The sequence below is a fragment of the Balearica regulorum genome, chromosome 2, assembly GCF_011004875.1.
Source record: "Balearica regulorum gibbericeps isolate bBalReg1 chromosome 2, bBalReg1.pri, whole genome shotgun sequence".
Lineage (NCBI taxonomy): Eukaryota > Metazoa > Chordata > Aves > Gruiformes > Gruidae > Balearica > Balearica regulorum.
Genome location: NC_046185.1, coordinates 51,807,917 through 51,827,824, shown reverse-complemented (window position 1 = coordinate 51,827,824; position 19,908 = coordinate 51,807,917). Strand labels below are relative to the sequence as shown.

The window sequence follows — 19,908 nt, the reverse complement described above, 5'->3', positions numbered from 1 at the left end:
ATCTTTTGTGCCAAGAGGGGCAATTCCTATCCAGCCTGTGTTGCATTTGAGATTAGCAAGCAAAGACGAGGAGGCAACATCCCTGGTGCTGGGTTTAAGAAGTTGCGACCAGCAAGTGAAGCCAGAGGAATCTGAACAGTCAGCAGGCAACTGGATCACCAGCATTTAAAGCTGCCCTGGAGCTGATGAAATGCAGTTGCGTGTATTTCTGCCAACCAAGGCATCTGCCTTAATAACAGATGCAAATACAGGATCTTGAAACCCATCTCCACCAAGCCATTGGCAGTGAAGTTGAAGACGATGCGTAACTTTGGGCGAGGAGAGGCTTGGAGGAGGGTTGCAGTGGCAGCTGGTATATGCATCTGGTGTTGTACAAATGCCTTACGAGATCTAACAGGCATTGTGGGGAAATACTGTGTGACTAGTTTGATAAATTTAACACGAAGAAGGTGGCAAGGTTGAACTGTTGTTTATGTCTCTCTGACTAACAACAGGCAAGTATGCTTTTGGTGTTGTGACACTACGAGATGGGAGGGTGCCATCACTTAAGTGTGTTATTAAGCTAATGACATATAAAGAGGTATTAAAAAGCAACAGCTATCATTTGCTACATCAGTGGTGCTGGTAGTTGAAACTTCCAGCTTGTGTTTATGGACTGATGTAACTGAAAACAGAGGAGGCGCTCCTCCTGATCTGAATTTCTTCCTATAAGAGCATCTCTGTGTCCTCTGATTGAATGGAGCTGAGAGAGCACCCGTGGGCACAGGAGACAGATGTTTGGTCTCTTCTTCCTTTTCTACATCAGTGAGTTCAGCACACTCTGAAATGCAGACTTTATTTTTTCTTAGCATTTTGAAGGTGTATCCTATCTTGTGCCAGATCTTCTAAAATTCTAGTTTAGACAAAGCCTGAGGGGATTTAGGTTTGCATATTTTCCTAAGAGGATTACGCTTCACACTTAGTTGCTCGGTAAATTGTTTGAGGTTTTTTTTATGATTTTCTAAGTACACGAAAAGCCACATACACATTGAAACTGTCTTGAAATGTGTTGTCTGGGGGTTAGTGATAGAAATCTGTTTTTTTGAACTAGTAATAAACTGAGCCACTGAACCTCAGGGTTATTTTGAACTGAAAAACATTTTGGTAATCAGATTTGCAGCATGGCTGCAGGAACAGTTGTAGCAGCACAACTGGAGGGGCTAGCAAATTGCAAGAAGGATTAGAAACTGCTTATGCTGGCATCAGAGAAAACAATTTATTGTGAAAATACAGCCCAGGAATAAATTAATGAGCACCCTTCCAAGCACGGGGGTGCTCAGAACACATTGAGATTCTGGAAACTCTTTGCTTGCAGATCAAGGGAGTAAGGCAGTTTGGTGGGGAGGGTATTAAGGTAATTGGGGAAAAAATTGTGTTAGTCTATAAGGACTTTTATCATTTAAGTTCATACTCATAAAATCACTGGCAAGGTGCTGTACACCTCAGTGATGGGTGCTGAGACTCCGGATGCTGCGGCACACCTTGGCTCTGCTGGCTGTTGCAGCTGCTTAATGCCCATCGACGGGGTCATTTTGATGATTGCCAGCCTAATTTTTCATTATGTGCCTGCAGGTGGGCTGTATGTTACACTTTTTTTTTTTTTGTATTGATGGTGTTTTTTGGAGGACTGGTTTTGTCTTTGAAATGCTAAGATTTCCTTACTTCATTTCACTGAAGGTGGAAGAGGGATCTGACTCGGCCATAGAAAACTGGTTTAAAACAGGACTAAACTCATCTGTGCTGCTCAGAGGGCTGGTCAGAGCTCACTATTAAAATGCTGGTTTGTGCCCAGTGCTGCCAGCTCCGTCATCTTTCATCTCTCTTCAGTCACTCCTCACAGGAATGACAAGATGGACATCACTGAGAAACAAGTGACACTGACTTGGTAAAAAGGGCAAGGGGCAAAGAGAAGTGTCCCCTGTGGCAGTGTGAACAACAGGCAGTCTCTGTAGATCTGCGTCAGCATTATTTTATCAAAGAACTGTACTTGTAGCATTGCAGGCTATACCACAGCAAGTGTGGGACTGGTGTTAGGTGGGTGTTAAAGCCTTGAAGGAAGGAAAACCTGAAAGCGCAAACTGAGGAGGAGCTGTTGGGAAGTTTCAACCTCTGTTTTGCTATAGAAGCTTGTATGGAGTAAGTTTGCTTCTGGTTGGGATCAAATTGATTTAGTAAGGTTAGCAGAACAGAACAAAATTGATTTAATATCCCAAGGTACGGCTCGGTTCAGCAGTTTGTGAGCTTTACTAAATAACAGCTCTGAAGACTTTCTCATGCCCTCTAACCCATGGTGATCTTTTGTGTTCTGTTTTCTCTGCAGACGTCGGCTGATCTCCCAGCGATCTTCTCTGGAGACTCTGGAGGACATCGAGGAAAATGCCCCACTGCGGAGGTCATTTTATTTATTCTCTCTCTGGTTACTTGTCTGTAAGGCATGTGCACGGACAGACTTGCTGTCCCTGCGCGTGTTGGAAAGTAACTGGGTGTTCACGTGAGGACGTTCTTCATAGTGGGTAAAGTGAAACCTCACGCACCCTTGCAAGGTGGTAGGTGACACGAATTACATGTTCCCTGGCTTTAGATTATTAAATAAAAAGTCAATATTTTAAAAAAATATCATGAAATAGAAATTCAGTTTTGATTAATAGAGAAGTGTAGTTGTCACTAACACAAATGACTAGCCTCTAACGCAGTACCTTTAAAAAGTAAGTACAGCTGGTTTAATAAAGGAAGCTTTTGAAGGCTAGTATTTTTAGTATTCTTATTTTTTATGGATTTTTATAATTTGTTCTCTCAGCACATGCAGTCTTATTTTGATAGCCAGCATTACTGTCTTTCTGTGTTGGCTAGTAGGTTTGTGACTGCTACCTCACTAATAAATCTGCCCCCATCCTTGTTATATGAGCAGCTACAGTGTGGTTTTATTTCTGCATCCAGGAGGCCACAGCTTCTCTGGGGACCGCAGTAATTGGTCACTAGGCAATCCTCTGGGGTGATGGAAAATGGAGCAACTGCTTAACAGTTCAGAAACGGGCTGATCAGTAATCTGACCAGTGTGTGGTATGCTTCCAGCTGTTCAGCAAGGCAGCAGCTTAATTTTGAATATCTCTTTATCTTGGGACCTGTAATTCAGCTGGTTTATATAGATGTTTAGCCTATAGCCTTGTTTATCCATATGCAGATTAGCTGTCTCTCCCCACCTTGAAGCAAAGACTTAATAGCAGAGGCTGTACCAACTGGCCTGTTACCAAGGCTTGATTATTTTTACCAAGCCTACTGTTGAATGCTTACCAGCATGTTATGAAGCGTTCTCATGAATGATTCAAGCACGTATAATTGGCAAAAGATATAAACAAAGTATGGTTTGGTGGTAGAGCCTCTCTCTTAATGGTACGTTCCCCTGAAGACGCTAAGAAGGCTCAGTGCAACCAGTGGGTGAGGGAATCTCAAAGATTTTACTACCAGGAGGAAGGCAGAAATGACAAAGTGATGGGGTCCCTTCCTTGGGCTGTGCCCAAGCAGCATGATGGCATTTGGGTACAGCAATGGGGACTGGCAGTCCCTGCTAGTTTGGGTCCAGCGGTCTGTGGTTTCAGTCCAACAAAAGGACCTGTTGGGGTTGGGAAGCTGCTGAACTCTGCCTATGCGTAGGAGAGGATGGGAAAAATAGGTTAGGGAGGCTCAACACACGGCGACCGCGCTGGTCCCATGCGCCGGTGCAGGATGCTTGTCCCTTAGCTCCCACAGAGGATGCAGCGACTGCGGTCCGGCAGCCCTGGCCATGCAGCGAGCACAGGAGTTACCTCCAGTGCCGGCATGCTGTGCTGTGCCTTGCAGCAAAACAGCACTGAGATGAAACAGAGAAAGCTTTCACATGCGTTGCGGTTTCAGCTGATTAAAAAAGAGCAAGGCTGGAAGTGGGGGGGGTAGGATATTGCTGTTTGTCTCATCTCTCCTCCCTCTGGCAATTTCTTTCTGTAACCGCAATTTAAAAAGTGCATTCAGATGTAAAATAGATTTAAGGATTAATGTTTTGAAGAAAGGTGGGTTTTTTTCTTCCTGAGGTAATTTATTTTATTTTCAGTTGTTTTGTATGCTGTCAGGAATGTGAAAAGTAGTATTTAGACTTAAAAGCAAATAGGAATTACCCGTGCAAATGAGAGATTTTAAATCTTTCTAAAATTAAGACAAACCCGAACTTTCCTCAGTATCTCCTTTATCAATAGCTGAGGAGGATACAAAAGTGCAGCTGTTGGTGTGAGGGGGAAAATTGCATGTTTACCAGATTTTTAGTTTAATTTTTTTTTTCCTCTGAAAGCTTGGGCTAAGCTGTCATGGCCGATTACAGGAAGTTTTATTTTGCTGAGATTTTTTTTATGATGTGTTTTTTTTGTGTAAAGGGAGGGGTGGTGGTGCCTTATTATTATTTTAAATAGTTTTTTTATTTGAGCTGTCACATTACCAGACTTATTGTCTTTATTGTTCTTGCGGATTCCTAACACAGGGCAACTTGAATCATTTGTCTCGTCTTTCCTTCCTGCCTTTGTGTAGACTTTTGGCCGTACAGCAGGGAACTGAGTACTTTTATTTTTTTCTCCCCCCCCCTCCTCCCCAACTGATTTGATTTTCAGATGTCGGACACTCTCAGGATCACCCAGACCAAAGAACTTTAAGAAGGTTCATTTTATCAAGAACATGCGGCAACACGATACCAGAAACGGCAGGTACTGTGCATCCAAAGGCTGCTTCTGCAAAGGCAATCCACGGGGCACGGGGGAAAGGGCAGGGTCGGCATCCACGTGCAAGAGCGCAGCATGTCCTTGCCACTTACCACATACCACATACGTAGTAATGGCCTTTAAAATAGTCTGTGAAGGTGCAGGCTGCAATGCATGCTCCTTCCTTGGGTGACGTACGAGTCAATGGAAGTGTTAGCCTATGGATTATTAAGACCTGTGTCTCCATAACACAAATAACTTGTGTAAAATGAAAATCAGTCAGAGTAAACTAGGCACAATCTGGTTGTATTTTTTTGAGGGTAATGCCAGGTGCTAAGTGTGAGAGGGGTACACGGCCAAACCTGCCCGGAACAAGTTTAGCAATGGCTGAAGGACATTTCAAACGTGGAAGCAGGTCAATAGAAATTCTGCGTTACATTGAACCGCAGGTTTTATGAATTGAATTCTGGTAGGTGCTGCTTGCCTCGAGCAAAATTTTCCTTGTGTTATTCTCACACATACAATTAAACGAAGTGAAAGGCAGTAATCAACATAAATATTGCAGAAGGTGGTTCTGAGAGACAACAGCTTTTTAGAAACAGCTTTTGTAGGAGACAGATGCATGCAGCACTGTTGACTTAACTATTGTCTGACTAGAAGCTGATTATTGTCTTTGCAACAAATACATATGGAGTCAAACACTGAAAAGCAGCCCTCTAATTTTAGTCTGGTTTGTACATGTATATATGTACACTCTGGGAATTTCCTATAGCGAAAAATACTTACTCATAAAGTATGATGCAAATTTCACAGAGAACAAGCAATTACTGAGATGTATATATAAAATACATCCATAAACTTGATAGAAATATTACCTGTGAAAGAAATTAATAAATATTTGATTTGTGAACTCTTTTCTCCATTGGTTGCAAAAAAGTATTTGTAAGATATATCCTAGCATTTTATCTTAGTTTATATATCAGTCATTATGTCTGATAATATAACCGAATATTTTTCTTGCTAAGAAAACAGTGAGTAAGCTTCTGTTATTCAACTGGCTTCTTATCTTTATCAGCAGACACAGTTTTCCAGAATATTTCCATAATCATAATAAAGATCTCTTTATCTAGAACACAGATACAAGCAGAATAAAATACACAGTTTTGAAAATGCTTTTTGTCCTATGGACAAAGAGCCACAGCAATATTAGCTAAAAATAAAATGCAAAGTCAACACTTTGTGTTACCCCTAAGGCCAGCTAAGTCAAGCAGTAAGCAATATGAGTGCATACCCTGTTTTTCCAAGGGGTCTGGATGCTGTTGCAGTCACTGAAGTTAATAGGCATGCTGGATGAAAAGGACCTCTGGAAATTCAGGTGGATCTGCTTTATGTGTTCATGGTAAAATCAACAGAGTTTCTGAGTACCTTAAGACCTTTAAAGCTGGTGTCTTCCCCAGTTCCCTGTGACACAAAGGAGCACAGGTATTGCAATGGGCAGAAAACCCTCCTGTGGCTGGGACCTCATCCCAGGTGGCTTGTGCGTGGTTGTGCAGGACGCAGGCGCTGAGTCGGGCTGGAGTCGGTCTCTCTGAGCTCTCTCCAAAACCCCTGACCCTTCTGTCACACCATGTCAGCCTTTCACTTAACTTGTGGAACCCAGCTTTGAAAACTTCTACACAGAATATATTTTTGAGTGGTGAATTTGATAGCTGGGCTTTAAAGTAGCTAGGACTTTCAGTAACAGTGTCACTGGCATGTGACTGTGTCAAAGCAAAGCAAACTGCAGTGTGGATGATAGCTCAGGGCTCTTTTCTCTGGTAATTGCCCTTATTTGTGGCTCTCAGCCTGTGAAGTGACGTGTCCTTGTCCTGCAGTGCTGCGAGCTCTTCCCCTCTCAGCCCCAAGCGACGGTGCTGTGGGTCCAGCCTTCAGCAGTCCAGCGGTGAGACAGGACTGCCTGTGGTTAAAATAAAGAGTTCAGCTATTTAGCACAGAGAAAAACCACCTATACACAGATCGCAGCTTATCAGCTAGTCCTTGTAAAGCTTCCTGTTCATGGTTCACTGCACTGGTTAAACTGGTTTCTTCACATTTGTAGGACATGGCTTATTAAAGGAGCTGGAAAATTAGGTTTCCTAGACTGTATTATCAAAGCGGTCTTGTAAAATAGCACAGAATAAATTTTCCCATTAAAAGACAAAGGCAAGCCCACCCTGACATGTAAATTAGCACAGGTAGCCACCAGCGTGGGGTTTCACCCACTTTACTTGGCAGGTTTGGTGGTGGTATCTTCCATAAACTGTGAAGCAGAAGATTTCCTACCTAGCAGAAACAGGCCACTGAAACAGCAACCTGAGCCAGCTGAGCAAATGATTCATGGTGAGAATGGGACAAGAACATTTCTAGAGTCATCCTATATAGCAGATATAAAAGCAGTAATACAATGCTACCCCCATGCCATTGCTTTCTCAATTTCTTTGTTAGTGTGTGGATCTAAGCCAAGGCCAAACACCACCCATAGGGTATGAAAGGTCTCTTTTGCTGCCCTTTTAATTGTGGAAATGCACACACATGCACTCGAAGAGGTTGACTATTCACAGCATCCTCTCAGCCACCTTCCAATAGCCCCAACTTGAACTTGGGAGGCTCCAAAATGATGGTCGCTACCCAGAGAGCATCCATGGTTTGTGTGTTCACCTTTGCCTGCAGGGCAGCAAAGCCCTGGTAGTCAAACATCATCAATCTGGTATGAGAAAAGAGGCTACAGTATTCCACATGTATATGGTACATCTGATGTATATCACGTTGCCTGATCGCAGCCATTTGGTACAACACAATCAAACCTAGACAGACACTAAAGAAAACACACATTCTTCTTCTTCAAGTCAAGCGAATTACTGATTCTATGGAGAGCCTTGTGCTCAGTAAGTTTTTGTAGTTTCATAGCATACACCTCATAAAAGAAATTGGAAGATTAGCTTTTACAGTCTCAGTTGCACATTGTCAGAGCTCTCTTGCAAAATAACGGTTGCTCTGAACCATAGTAATTAGTACAACTTCTTGGTTAAATGTGAGAATTAGAGAGTGAAAACCTTTTTGTGAAGTAATTTTAAATATGTCTAGGTGGCACAACGGCAATCAGGGCATGTAAACCCAAACCTCAAAAAACTCTAACTCAGGCTGCTTCTGGTATTGGAGATAGTCTTGGAGCTGCACAGATCCATAGATGCTCTTTGTTGAAGAGTTGAAATCCAGTAAAATGCTTTTCTCCCATAAACAATAATTGGATTTTCTTGAACAGCAGCTGGCTTCCACCGTACCTTCTTCTCCAAAGTGTACTTTATGACAAGTTTCTGGACTTTCTGCTCCAGCAGAACATTGCCAACCCTCTGAATATTTTCATTTTTCATGCATATCATCCGACCTCTACTTAAAATGCCATTTTATCCCTCCATGATGAGCTTCTGACCACTGCCCTCCCTGATTCTCTTCCAGTCTAGCTCCTAAGGCTTTTGCACCAGCCCCCTTCAGCAGCTCTGCACATGAGGTTTTGTGGCATCCTGGCAGTGGAGGCCGTGGATTTCTCTCCTGCTTTGCCTGAGAGATCTTTATGTAAAGAGTGTCCTCCAGTTTATGGAGAGAGAGGCAATGCTTGGGTCCCAAGGGAAAGAAATCTGAAAAAAACTAGCATCTGGGCTGGTGCTTTTTATTTCCTTTCTGGTCTGATTCCCTCTGATACACATACCAAATTTTCTATGGTAACTTCCCACTGTTGTCTCTGCTTGTGGATATGGAAGCACCAGTTTGTTTAAGTATTAAGAGTTAGGTGTTGGGGTTTTTTTAGGGAGATGTAGGGCGTTGGTGGAAGAGCTGTATTTCCAGAAGCAGCCAGAGGGAGTGGGGGGAATACGCTTAGTGGGTACCGTGGTTTTCCACATTGAAAGATGCTTTCTGATGTCAGCCCTGAAATCTGTGCCAAGTTTCATACATCAGCAAACAAGGCTTCCAGTGAACAAGCAAGCTGTTGTGAGTAGCAACCATTCAGCAGTAAGCAGTGGCAAGCACAAAATTAATCATATGCCAGGTTGTTTTGCTTATGGATTGCCTTTCTCAAATATGAAACTTGATTCCCCACCCCACCCCACCCCCCCCCGGCTCTATAACTTACTGCTGCACCATGAGACCATCTTGTAGGATCTGAGATATTTACCATAGGTAAGGGTTGTTACAGCATTCAGACAACAGGGAAATCATACTTTGTCTACTGCAGGAGAACTTCATAATGCTGTATGCATGTTTATTATTAGAAACCTTCCTTTCTTAAAGGGTAAATACCACTTTGCTTTTAGACATGCTTTTAAGGAAGAAAATAGGATCGCTATAACAAAATGATCCATGAGAAGGAAAACTGATCATTCTACGTTTTTCCAAGCATTACATGCAGCAGCTCTCTTGGGGATCTAAACCTTTTCCAAGAACAATGACTAAGCTGGTCCCTTAAGGAAATAGTATTTCAATAACAGTGTAACTGGTACAAGATTGATGGGTGCATATGGTGTTTGGATGGTAAAGAACAAAAACACTTGCTAGGCTTTGTTATCCAACTTTGACCAGTGTAGGACAAAGGATGAAAAATTTGGGTGAAATCCTGACATACAGATCTGTGGCATGCAACATCAGAAAAATCAATGTTGCAGAGCAGAGCAAGAAAGTGAAATATCCCTGACAATCAACCTAGCAGTAGGTCCTAGCATTTGGACCACAAGTGGAGATTTTTAGAAAGGTAAAACATCAGTAAATTTTAAAACTAATCAATTAGAAGATGGCACAAATTGCCATCACCGTGTCTTAGAGCAATTTAAGGGGATGCAGCCTGTTGGCCGACTTTAGAGGGAAGAAGGGTCTTTTTAGTGTACATTGTACAATTGTTGGTGTCCTGAAGGTAGTAAGGAAAGAGGGTATATTTATAAACAATCAGTTATTTATTGGCATTTTATATCTTACATCTTGATCAAGCTTCTCTTGGCTTCTTGCCAATCTGCATCTCCCAAAACTACAATAACGTAGCTATTGGCAGTCCACGCAGTTTTCTGGAAGGTGGGTCTTGACCTCAAGGTGGTTTTGATGTTGCTTAATGACATGTTAGAGCTTGATGGCTGAAGGTAGTAGTGTGGCTGCACAACAGATAGGTTGCTCTAAGGTATTTGATTTAATGCCACACAATGACTTTGCAGATGATGCAGAGATTTGGAGACTGGTTAAAAATACAAGACATTTGCTGTGAGAGTGGCCTGGCTTCTGAGATAAGCTCTGTGCAGGCAGATAATATATGCTTTCATGTAGCCACATCTTGAGCTACCTGCCTATAAGGAATGAAGGCAAGCCGTGCTTATAGGAGGGATTCAACCCTGACAGTTAGTGACTGGGATAGACACGGTGATGGAGGAGCTGTGGGATCGGTCATGCTTGAGTGTCAATGCAACATCATAACCAAGAGGGCTGATGTGATTACTGAGCACAGAGGCTGGTGGGTCATCAGGGCTAGACACTGATCTTAAAGGTAAGACTGAAATATGCGATGTTTATGTCTGCCATCTGTGCGACTCCTGAGGCCAGCAATACTGGCCAGAGGCCAAGAAGGGTGGTGGGGAAAAACTGGAGAAGACTCAAGGAGGAACCTGGAAAACAGTGAAAGGATCTGAAAGCTGGTGGTAATAGCAAACTTTGACTTCGTCCATGAATCTGCCTATTCCAGGAACAGGAAGCTGAAATCAAGGGAGTCCTTTGGTTTAACAGAGAAGAGTCATGACCAGCAGCTGGAAATTCTTGTCGCATAAATGCAGACTCCAAGTCAGACACAGAGTTGTGGTGTGTATCACAGGTGGTTGTTGGTGTCTATCATCTGGGTTGCTGCTGGATTTGTCTGTTTAGTTGCAGAAATTGTGAGTTGTCAGAACAGCTCCTTGCCTCGCTGGGTAGACTCCTTTCACTAGGACTCCTTTCACCAGAAAAACAGCTATCCTGGATTCCAAGTAATGTGTTCAAGATAGTCTTCCTAGAAAGCCTGCAGAGGGGATGGGACTCCACTACTCATTTGCTGTGTAATGTATGGCACAGGCTTCAGCACTTCTGTAAAGACTCAGTAGTGTGATACCCTACCTGTGAGATAAAAAAGAGGGAGAAGTCATCCATGATGGAAGTGTTATGATTATGAATTTCTCAATGGTAACATCTGTTGCTTTGCTTATTGTGGTGGGATTTTTAAATTTTAGTCTTTGATTTCTTTTATTTTCTTTTATATTTTAGAATAGTCCTTATCAGCAGCAGAAGATCCTTCTGTAGCATATTTTCAGTGCTGCCATATCGAGACTGTACCCAAGTCGGGTATGTATATTTATATGTGTACTACATCATAGTCTTTCTGGCCTGCATGTAGACCTGATAACAGGCAACAGCATGATGGAGGCTAATGCTTTTACATATCTGCTCTGAGATGAGAGAAATGCACTTAGAAATATTAGCCTTGTGGTACATTACCAGGTTAAAACTACAGCTCTCAGTCCCCAGTTTATTTATATGTGTTGTGGTATCTTTGATTATTAAACTGGAGAAAACTAACCCCCTGAAATCAATGTTCTTGAAAAATGCACTGGTTTTATTGTTTCTTCTGACTTCACTCATCTTTGATGAAAAAAGTACTCGAGACAGCGCAACTTTTATTTTATAAGCAGTCTTAGCTTTCTCATTCTCCCATGCAAACATGATGCTACTGTACCTAGATTTCCAGAACTGTAGGGAAATAATGGGATTTAAACATAATGCCTTTTTATTGTACATTCAGCCATTGGTCAGTTCATTCAGTCAGTGAAAATTTATTATTTTGGCCATAATACCATACAGGTTCTTAGCTGGTGTAAGCAACATCCATGGAGCTGCCTTGCATCCCTTGACATGCTGCAACACTAGACCTCTGATAGAAAAGTTTGTTCAAATTAAAGCAGTTCTCCAAAGACTGAGGAAGCTTTTTGCTGAGCTGAGAGTTGCCTGTAGTTGGGGTCGGCTCAGTGCCTGCAGGGCACAAAATTTGGGGGAAATACTCACTGAGGTGGACTTGAAAGAACCATAAACCGCCTACAGTCAAATTCATCCAGTGCAGAAAGGATGAATTTGGCTCGTATCAATTCTGGAGAATGATTTGCCACAGGCTGCTCATGCATCAGTAATTCAAAACAAAGGGAGGGTATTTTTAACGCATAAAGGAAAGGAGGCACCTTTATACGAGAGTTGACTTGCTCTCATGTCTCTTACAGTAAATTTTTCCCTTAATTAAACTGAGATGACACATCAGGCAAATTCTTGACAGACTGGCAGCTTTGTTCGTTCTTCTTGGGTACACTGTCATTCACTTATGGTCATTGCTCTATGGAAATTGCCTCTTTATTGAAAATTGAATACATTTTGAAATGCTGATGACTGGTTATACCTTCTAAATTACATCAGTAACGAGCCCAGCTGCACACCTAAGTATTATTTCAGCATGTAATGCCTTGTGCCATGCTTACGCAGCAAGAAGAGCATGGGATGAGAAGGTAGCAAGTGCCAATAGAAAACAATCCAGCCCTGTTCCCTTTGCTAAAAAGCCCAAGATTAAAAAAAAAAAAAAATGCCCTCTGTCTTTCTTCCAGAGCATCAGAGGAAGAGGGAAACAATTCAATGGCACCTCCTTCCAGGAACAGCTGGTGCAAAGAACAGATGAGGCAGTATAGTATAAACTGTAGCCACTCTGTTCAGGCTGCACAGTGTTTGCTTACTTCTTTGCACATTTTGGATGTGTGATAAGGGGGGCAGGGAGAGACACTGGTACCCTTTTGAAGTACCGTAGTGACAGCACCCTTTAGCTTTGCTTTCTGTGAATCTCTAGATCGCTGATGTCTGTCCCTGGGCAAGATGTCCTAACTGGTTTACGTTCTGCAAACATTACTGAATAGTTTAGGAAAAGAAACAAACAGTTGCAGGGAACGTTGGGCACATCTGCAGGTAGGCTAGAGTAAGCCCTGGCAGGAGTGGGAGAGCGGGGTGGACGTGCGTGCAGGGGAGACTGCTCCGTGTGAGAGGAGCACATGGTGGAGCTGCTGCTGCTGCTTCTCCACCTCTGCTCCGACTCTCAAGCACTGTGGCCAGCAAGGAAATCTCTGGGCACAGCTGTGTTTTGGGGAGGCTGCCAGGCCCCTCTTATATTGTAGGCAGCACAGAAGAGCTCTACTGTATCAATGCTGGCAGCTAAACTGCACTAACAGATCCACTTTAAAAAATTATCTGAAAGGCAGTTCCTGCAGACACCACTAAACTGCGTACTCGGCCAGGGTGGATGGGGTAGCATCGCCCCTTACCAGCGAGGTGCAAGCAATGTACCTGGGCTGTGGCCCTTGCTTGCCTGCCTTCCATGCTGAGGCCAAGCTACAAATGCAAGAACCCTCCCCAAGCCCCCAAACTGTGTTTTTAAGTCGTTGTGCAAATACCAATGGAAGTCTGGAGAGGAGAGCCATGCAAGTATATAAGAGGATGATATTTGAGCTGTCCCCTGGAATATCTTTCCCAAATCCCCCTCCCCTGCAGCCGGGCAGCTGCGGGCTCACTGAAATGTAGCTGGCAGCAGGCTTTTGAAGGGAAACATACCCTGGAGCAGCACAGAGGCTGCCAGTGATGAATGGTAGTTTTTGCTGCCTGTGGTTTCAGAAGACTCCTCTAGTGGTACTTGCTGGGGCCAAGAAGGAAGGACACCGTGTACTAGGGGAATTCCTTTCCCTAGTTTTCTCTGTTACGCTGAAGAGAAGTGAAAAGTACAAAGCAAAGAGTGATGTGGTGGGGAGAAAAAAGTCATGAACAGAAGTAATCACTAGAATTTTCTGTACTCAAAATTTTGTCCGTACCTTGTATGAATGGAAACCTAATGAGTCAGCATATAGTGCTTTTGTGCATGGGAAAAGGGGAGAATTAAAACCTGAATTCACAAGGGTTTTGAGATGTGCTGTCTCCTGCTAGAGTCACTGAGAGGCAGGTACTTCTGTGGATCTGGGCCATAATTTCTCCTCTTCAGGTCTGGTTAAATTAAGATCACTGGCATCTTTGCTGGTGGCATGATGACAGGCACAGCTTCACCTGTTTCCATGGCCAAGAGAAGGGTAATGGGCAGGATCAGAGCTTGCTTTCTTTCCCCCACCTAGCCCAGCAGAGCAGCTGTGAGAGCAGATGTAGCCAGGTGAAAGCAATGTAAGGAAGGCTATACTGCAATTCAGGAGCTGAAAGAGGTGCTGAGTATCTTGCCTGCTGGCTGCCCTTGGCCCCCAGCATCCTGCAGAGTTACAGTCCAAAGTCATCAGACCCTACACAAGGTTCAGTGGTGGCTAAGGGCAGCGATGAGAAGGTTGCCCTGTACTGAGAGCACTGTAACGGTGTTATTGCCTCTGTTATTAAATTAACAGGCACACACACAAACTCTCGTTACCATTACAGGCTGATCTGCAGAGGCAGGTAGCACCTACAGGATCCAGCAACACTGATAATGTTGTCTGAATGTTTGGCTTTGATTGTGTTTTTTATGAAATACAAAGTCATTGTGTAATGCACAGGTTAGAGGCTAGGTTCAAGTGCTAGTGGTGGTACTGCAGGATCAGTTGTGTGGTTGCTACTCTTTTTTTTCAATGTATTGGAAATCTTCATGGCTAAAGGGTATTCATGATTGGATTTTTCCGCTGAACAAAATCTTCCTCACCTGTGAAACATACATGCTGTTACCACACAGAGATTTTACAGTAAAGTTTACCAACAAAACATATCTATGAGGAGATGCAGCAGTGACTACTGAACCTTTTTTACCATTGTGGAGAGATATTTATGCTTTATAAAAATTGTTTCTCCTCTCCTTTCTCACTATTCACTGTTGATATACTATGGATCATGTTGACACCCCAGTATTCTTTAATAATGCTGACAAATTTGAAGCATCATATGTAATGTTATGCTAATACCATTCTGCAAGTTCCTCTTTCTTATTTAAATGTAATACTCTAAAAGATGGAAGAGCTATTTTGTGAAGGGTATTGAAACTCAGCATCCACTTTATATCTTCTTTGCAGGAGATGAGAATTAATTCCCATCTAGTTCTGCAGATGGGCAGAAAATGAGAGGTAATGACAGTTATCAGAGGTGCGCCTTGTGCAACCCCTGAGCTGCTTTGGCGCACACCTCCTTTGCCAAAGGTTGTCACGGTGGAAGCTTGTTGTGGTGGGTTGACCTTGGCTGAGGGCCAGGTGCCCACCAGAGCTGCTCTATCACTCCCCTCTTTCATTAGACAGGGGAGAAAAGGTACAATGAAAAAAAAACTTATGGGTCGAGATAAGGACAGGGAGAGATCATTCTCTAATTATCATCACGAGCAAAACAGACCGAACTTAGAGAGGGAATTCATCTAATTTATTACTAAGCAAAACAGAGTAGAGGAATGAGAAATAAAACCAAATCTTAAAACACCTCCGCCCACCCCTCCCATCCTCCCGGGCTCAACTTCACTCCCGGCTTCAACCTCCGCCCCCCCCAGCGGCACAGGGGGACGGGGAGTGGGGGTTACGGTCAGTTCCTCACGCGGTGTTTCTGCCGCTTCTTCATCCTCAGGGGGAGGACTCCTCTCATCGTTCCCCTGCTCCAGTGTGGGGTCCCTCTCATGGGAGACAGTCCTTCACGACCTTCTCCAACGTGAGTCTCCTCCACGGGGTGCAGACCTTCAGGAGCAAACTGCTCCAGCGTGGGTCCCCCACGGGGTCACAAGTCCTGCAGCAAACCTGCTCTGGCGTGGGCTCCTCTCTCCACGGATCCACAGGTCCTGCCAGGAGCTTGCTCCAGCGCGGGCTTCCCACAGGGTCACAGCCTCCTTCAGGTGTCTCCACCTGCTCCGGCGTGGGGTCCTCCACGGGCTGCAGGTGGAATCTCTACACCCCCTCATCCTTCCTCCATGGGCTGCAGGGGGACAGCCTGCTTCACCATGGTCTTCACCACGGGCTGCAGGGGGATCTCTGCTCCGGCGCCTGGAGCACCTCCTGCCCCTCCTTCTGCACTGACCTTGGTGTCTGCAGATGTTCTTACATCTTCTCACTCCTCTCTCTGGCTGCAAAAGCGCTCTCTAACTGTTTTTGTCTTTCTTAAATATGTTATCACAGAGGCGCTGATTGGCTTGGCCTTGGCCAGCGGCGGGTCCGTCTTGGAGCTGGCTGGCATTGGCTCTGTCAGACAGAGGGGAAGCTTCTAGCAGCTTCTCACAGAAGCCACCCCTGTAGCCCCCCCGCTACCAAAACCTTGCCACGCAAAACCAACACACTTGTGCACCTCAGCATGTGCACATACACACGTGTGCTGACCTGCTTTAGGCCCTCAGAGGGGATTCATGTCTTGGCAGACCAAAGAGGGGAGCCGTTTCCAGATGAGTTAAACAAGACTTGAAGGAATTACTCATTTGGAGATGGACTCCAGATGGTTTGAGGTGAATTGGATTTCAGCCCTTTGAGACAGGAGCTGGGGATCAGACCCAGCAGACATTAGCCTTTTAGCCATTAGGCAGGTCATGCTTCAGGTGCTAGGGTCACTATGCATGTCCCCAAAGAGGAACTGTCACGGCCAGGCTCTCCCTTGCAGCCAGCACAGGGAACATGCCTGCGGGTTTCTACCCACCCCGCTCCCCAGCAGGGTCTGTGCCAGGACGCTCTGTGGACCCTCTGTGTGACCCCAGTCAGGATGGAGAAGGACCAGGTTCAGCTCTGCCTCCAGGTAGCTACCCTGGAAAAGGCAGATTTCTTGGGCAGGGAAAGAAGGGAACCCATTCTCCATTGCTTGCCTACTCTTGGAGCTTCTCTAGGCGCTACTTCTCCTTCAGCTTCCAAGGAGATGGTACAACTCTGGCGTTCCTCATGGATGTTGTTGGAGTTGCTCCATGTGGCCTGCAGGACACGGTGGCCTGCAGAAAGGCTTTGCAATCCTTGCAGCCAACAGAGAGTAATCCAGTTCTCGTTGGTATTTTAGGGTGCCTAAGCATTTTCAAAAAAGGTGGTGGCAATGTACATCTCTTACTGCTAGAGGTGTTATAAAGGAAAAGAAGGTAGTGCAGTTAGTTGCGTTTATAGTTCTGTTGTGTTGTGGTTTTTATTTTTTTCCTTTGGCATGCATCTTTATGGTTCATAATTTAAAAACGTTTTTGAAAAGGGACTTTTGGAGCTTGTTTTTGTTAATGGTAAAAACATTCACAGATTGAAGTCATACCTATTCTAGTGATATTTTATTTCGTGATGTTGTAAGAACCTTTTAAGAGCTTCCAAGTTCCTGTGAAGTCCTGCCCAGAAGATTAATCTAGAGGACCCAGGGGAGGAGCAGAGCTGGTGGTGTTGCACGGATGTGGCACTGCAACATGGCTAGTTTTACATTCAGCTCAGCTGTGGGGCTCGCGGTGGCTGACTGGCATTGGGGCTGGACGTGGTGAGCTACAGGACAGAAAAATCCAGAGTATCAGATCTTGTGTGTCCTTATAAAACCAGCCAGTTCACCTCATCTTTTATTCTTCATGGCAGTGAAGTCATTAAGTGGTTAGAAACTTAACCTGCAGTAGGCATAGCTGCTGGATATTGCTGTCTTGACAAGAATATAGGTATTCATCTGACTAAACTTGCCTCCAGTTAAGGTTACAATATGAGTAATCAAATGGATTGAAGCCGAGGAAATGGACCATTCTTCTGAAGTAAAGCAGCAAGCCATTAGATAAAAAGAACTTGTGCTACAAACCAGCTTCATCCAGTTTCTAAAGATAAATCAGTGCTGAATTTAATTTGAAATTTAACTGAGTGGTGGCCAGAACACTAATGAGTTCAGTGATGCTGCAAGTAAGAGGTTTTCAGTACCATCACCTCAGATAACATGTAGACACAATGATCTATGAATCCTAACGGCCTTTGTTACCTAAACTCTGAAATCTCTGTTTGTTTAAACTGGGTAAGAAACTCATATGCAAAATGAGGCAAAAAGAAGCATTTCAGTGAGGTCGTCTCACCTAATAACCCCAGCCATCAGTTATTTGGCAGGTCAGGTAACAAGTGTTGCAGTGAGAATGGAAAAAGGGAACATTTACAGGAGAAATGAGACCATCCAAATTGCTGTGAGGATAGTAGAAATAAGCACACAGCAAAGTGGGATACTCTGTTGCGTCCTTCAGATTTGTTACCAAGTTCCTTGCTATTCTTCCCCAATGGATTTTGTATGCCAGGCAGTTTTGATTAAGTCATCAATCTCGAGTGCTTTTCCTGAACATTTATCATTCTGTAGGCTTGGGGAAGAATAACTATCTGGTTTTGGCTGATAACAGGGAAACTGAAATATCCCTGCTTTGCTTTACCATTGCCTGCTTTCCTTGCTTCTCCCAAATCGAACAAAATCGAAAACTAAGTGCATATTAGCTTTACAGAAAGACACATAACTCTGGTTTTTTCCCCACACCAAGAAATTTCAAAATTAATCATCTCATGTATGAATTTTATAGAGCCATTGTTGCTCATTTTCATGACTTGCCCCGTTTCTTTAGATTGAAATTAAGCAATGAACCCCCAAAAGCAAATAGGTTTAAATTTTGAACTTGTTCCCTGTGTTAGGCAAAACATCAGGACAAGAGCTGACGTACTGACACCTGAATATGTTTGGAGAGACAAAAAGGGTGCTGGCTCATTAGAGCCATCTTTCCAGGAGTTTCTCCACCTCCGCTCCCTGTAAATTGCCGCTGGAGTTGTTGTTCTAGCAACACTAATGACAATTAGGATCTGAAAGCTTTCGATCAATTAAAGCAGCCAGTCTTTGGCAGCGAGAGATCTGCTGCTGGACTGGCTGGCAGCGCGTCTTTTCCAAAGCTGTCATTGTCCTTGTCCCTATAAACAGAGACGATAAGTAGAAATTATTAACCGTGATGGGTAAGAACAGTATCTTTTCTTGATGTCTCATGAACCACCTTTGCTTTTAGAATAAATCTTAACAGTCAGGAATCACTAAGCATAAAATATAGACACAAAAGGCTTAACATCTCTAAATAACAATTATCAGATTCCTTTTTGCAATAAGCAGAAGGCTTTTTCATGTATCTGGAAATCTATTTAATATTTAATGGACTCCTAAATTATTCACAAGTTAAAGTGTTCAACTGTTGCTGTCATTTAAAGAGCAAGTGCCCAGCAGGAGTCTTGCATGGGGCTTTGTAGATCACATCAAAGCATAACATTTGGTTCATTAAAGAAATGTTATACTTCCAAAGGTAATAGCATCCAATTTATATTCTGTTAATCATGCCCTGACTAATAAAAGACACGGTGTACCTGCTTGGTAAAACTTTTCACTGTCCCACAACAAATTTGGGATCCCAAGTCACCTGGTACTGTTCCAAGAAAATGCGTGAACTCCGTCAGGTGGAGAAACTAAAACGATATGCTTAGTTTTGTGTGTAGCTTATAACACTGCTCAGCTTTCTGGAAATGATATGCATGAATAGAATACCTAGAGCTTGACATTGATGTAACTCAGAGTAGCTCCCCAGGCTTTGTCAGAAACTGGGATCTAGTTTTTTGCCTCCTCAGGAAATGTCATCCCTGATCATCTCATTTCCTCAAGCTTTCTCTGCTCAAATAAAGTGAAGGTAGTAAAATTAAGTTCCCATGGTTTATTTTTGCTTTTTGGTGTCTGCTTGAATCCCTTGAAAACACTGTTAAAAAGCACTTTTGGAAAATAAAACAGGAAAATAAAAAATGAAGAGGAGGAGGAAGGAAGTTGTCTTCACTTAAAAGCCTCTTTGGCAAGGACCATCCTTCCTACTCTGTGTTTTGTAAGCATCTATTACTACTGGATATTGGTTTGTGCAGTTCCTCAGACCCATCAGTGATCTAAATACCTTAAACACAGTGCAAGCTTGATTTTTTTTTTTTTTTTTTTTTTTTTTTTTTTTAATAAAGTGCCTCCTCCATATGCTTCTGCACCACAGGGCCCATTGACCATGGTGCCACATAAGGGCACATGTCCTGAAGGACTTGGTGGTGGTTGGCAGCACTGGTGCAACGGCTGTACCCCAACAACCGTCCTG

At 43.6% G+C, this 19,908-nt stretch overlaps 1 protein-coding gene across 2 annotated transcripts in view; it reads left to right on the top strand.

Annotated features, from left to right (window-relative positions):
- The window catches only part of CABLES1 (Cdk5 and Abl enzyme substrate 1), a 72,581-nt gene that overhangs the window by 34,145 nt on the left and 18,528 nt on the right, over positions 1-19,908 (top strand). Inside the window, exons 2-4 of one of the 2 annotated variants that reach the window (XM_075744252.1) lie at positions 2,360-2,431; positions 4,671-4,763; positions 11,064-11,141. In XM_075744252.1, the coding sequence (XP_075600367.1) occupies positions 2,360-2,431; positions 4,671-4,763; positions 11,064-11,141 (243 nt within the window). The remainder of the gene's footprint in view (positions 1-2,359; positions 2,432-4,670; positions 4,764-11,063; positions 11,142-19,908) is intronic. The other variant, XM_075744253.1, reaches the window with a different exon arrangement.